The 3,219-nt window shown below is 39.9% G+C and overlaps 1 protein-coding gene across 1 annotated transcript in view; it reads right to left on the reverse strand.

Moving 5' to 3' along the window:
• LOC117941377 (spermatogenesis associated 6-like protein) overlaps positions 1 to 374 on the reverse strand; it is a 4,977-nt gene extending 4,603 nt beyond the window's left edge. The window contains exon 1 of the mRNA XM_034866422.1: positions 95 to 374. Within this exon, the coding sequence (XP_034722313.1) occupies positions 95 to 142 (48 nt within the window). The 5' untranslated portion in view covers positions 143 to 374. The remainder of the gene's footprint in view (positions 1 to 94) is intronic.
• Between the last annotated feature and the right edge of the window lie 2,845 nt (positions 375 to 3,219).

Here is a 3,219-nt window from a genome sequence, read left to right on the forward strand (position 1 = left end):
TGATGTTTGATGCATCATTATCTCCTTATAGAACCCTGTGGAACGTACTTTGATAGGACAGCTGAAGAATATATTAAGAATAGAGAAATCTTACCGCTCTGAACTTTAATTCAACCACCACTTTTAGTGCTTTTCGGGACATTGGACTCGTCTTTCAAAGGTGATAAGACGTACTAGCTAGCTAAGTTACAACTTTGCCTGTATACAGCTGTATTAGCTAAATAAACAGCTAGCGTTAGCTAGCAAACTGTTCACGTCGCCTAACCTTGTTACCATGGATACTACAACTTCCGGGTGTGGTTGCTTGAGCGACGGCTGCAGGTCATTCGGAAAGTGTTGGGTTGCCTGACCACAGACTGCATGTATATATATATCATTACGCTTTAAAAAGTTTTAATTTCTATGTGCGCAAATACAAATTAAACGTGTTACAGCATTATGATAGTTGCGTTTTCCCCTGATAAGCTAATTTCCTCTAACTTTGTTGCTTTTTGTCTGTCTACCGTATGTCTTTGGGTCAGGCCATTAGACGAGGGGGGTGATCATTTATCTCCCCATATTTCTGTAAATAGACTTGCCCTGCAATGGGTTCATTGGATGAACGCATTCCCCATTCCCATGAGGCTTTGCTCCATTCTACGTTAATTTAAGAAAAACTAATTAAATTGTTTTAATTTTATTTGTGAACAAGATATTTCTGCAAGACATGAATAATAATAACAATAATTGAATTAAGACAGTCTAGATTGATGGAAGAGATGAATGTGCCGGGTAACCATGACTGAGAGGGAGTAAGCGAAATGAATAGTTTGGACTTCAAAAGCGAAGTTTACTTGGGTCGGTTAAAACAGACTTCCTTAGGTCAGTACATAAACGTTAACTTCTTCCTATCAGTCGGACGTCTTCCTGTTATTTCCTTTCATCACGAAGTAACACCTAATAACTTAGTTTTGAAGGTCATATTTTTCCTATCATGAAAGAGTGTTTTCAGTTTAAAGGATTGACTGCATGCTTATTCGGTAGACATTCATATTGCATGCTTGTTTACATGAGAAGCAAAGCAGGCTGTAATGGCTAACACATAGATATATTGTCTATGTCGGGACGGTTGAAACAGCTGTTTCAGCTATTCCCGACCTGGCTGTAACTCCAGTAAATGCACAAATATCTCTGTTCATACAATTATTTATAGAGTTAAGACATGGAAAAGACCGGCTGTGGGAAACATATTTTCATACAACATATTTGTATGTCTACAAAAAAATGTATAGTCCAGTGATTTATAAGTATATTTATAGTTTCTCTCAGAGGAAAAGCAAGATTCATAAACATGGAACCAGAAAAAAGAGCAAGCAGCAAAGTATCTGCACTCTAAGAATCATGATGTGAGACTTCATGGATCTCTTCCATTGAGAAGGCTTCTTCTGTTTTTTAGAAGAATTGTTCTGTTGTTGGAACTTTAGTGCCTGATTGGCCTCCTCCAGACTTTGATCCAGCTCATGGTCTGGCTGGGTGGGCAGCTCTTCATGAACATTTTCCACCTCTTGTTGTCTTGGAGTCTCCCCCTCTGGCTGGGTGGGGAGCTCTTCGTGGACATCTAGGGATTTTTGGGAGCGCATTGTAAATTAACCCATTAAGTTTCCACATTATGCATCAGTATTAATATCAAATTATATTATATTGCAAAAATGAGCGAAAACGTGATGAGTTATGGACATCAAGTGGATAAATCTTGGATGTAGCAGTTTGGATTTAATCCTCAACAAACCTGAAAAAGGGCACAAGTTCCAGGCTGGATAAAAAATCACCTGTAGAGTCTTGAAAGACCCCTAAGAGACCGCCTTAATCGCTAAATCGTTAGCCTTTAGCTGCAACAATTGGTGAGTTTATATCTTATATGGTTATCAAATGATTAAACTATGAATCAGAGGTGCTGTTTTTGCTCGTGGGCGAGCATCTTCGGTCCTCAGGGTTAAACCTTTTATTTTTTTATCCGAGGTGTAGTTGGAAGCCATCCTGATGTCAATGGGGAGCTAATTCCACCATTCGGGGGTCAGGACAGCAAACTGTTGGGATTTTGTTGAGTGATTTGTAGTTTCTCGTTGTGAGGTGGAAGAAAGCGGGTTGGCAGAACAGAGTGGCTGGGTTGGGGTACAGGGGTTGACCATGTCCTGGATGTAAGCTGGGGCTAATCCGTTTGTGGCCCTTTATGCAAGTACTATGGGGCTTACCCATTGCTAGTACCAGCTCTGCTGGCTGGACTCGGCCATGGTGCCCCTTTCTCCATTTTCCAATGCAGATATTGAGGCGAGCATGGCTGGTCGTCATACCTACTGCACAGGAAACTGCCATGACCTAACGTGACACACACACAGAAAGTGGAACGTGTGTTGTTTTTGATTCTCGGTATGTGGCTGTTTGCCAGAAGACAAATTTAGTTTCAAAAGAAGCTGGAGGCAGCCAAAAAACACTGCTGGCCAAACTATTTTAAATTGGCAGTTTTAGCAACGATGACGCAGTGATAAGTGACAATTCTCTCAGACCAGTCCCATCCACCCATTTCCACGTCCCCTCTGTCTCGGAGTCGGTCAGGCCAATCCGCAGTCTTTTCTTGAATTTTCATATGAAATCCTTGTTTCAAAAAGAGTCAAATACTTTGAACAATATAACAGAATCTTTACAACATTCACACCCATTGAACAAATTTCAATGTATCAACCTGTATCAACATGTATTCTGCTTCTAAAACTTTGTCTGACACACACACACAAACACACACACAAACACACACACAAACACTCACACACACACACACGTACCTGTTCTTCTTTGCTGTTGATAATCACCAGGTCTGCACCCTTTTGAAGACAGTAATTTCTACTCTCTTGCCAGGTTTTATGGATAGAAGATTTGTAGTACAAACTACCGCTGAAATACTCCCATCCTCATTGAGCTTAGTGAAAACAGAAGGGTTAGGGTTAGGGCTTTGATCTTATCTTCTGTCCTGCTTTGATCTTATGTCCCTGCTTTCATCTTATGTCCCCTCTTTGATCTTATGTCCTGCTGTGATCTAATGTAATAAATTAATAATAATACATTTGATTTATAATGCCCTTTACATTTCAAAAAGAAATCTCAAAGTGCTAGAATTAATAGGGAGTTAAAAACAGTTTCCAGAATACAATACAAGTGACAAGCAATAATAAAACACCATTAAAC

This window comes from Etheostoma cragini, unplaced genomic scaffold (genome assembly GCF_013103735.1).
Source record: "Etheostoma cragini isolate CJK2018 unplaced genomic scaffold, CSU_Ecrag_1.0 ScbMSFa_646, whole genome shotgun sequence".
NCBI lineage: Eukaryota > Metazoa > Chordata > Actinopteri > Perciformes > Percidae > Etheostoma > Etheostoma cragini.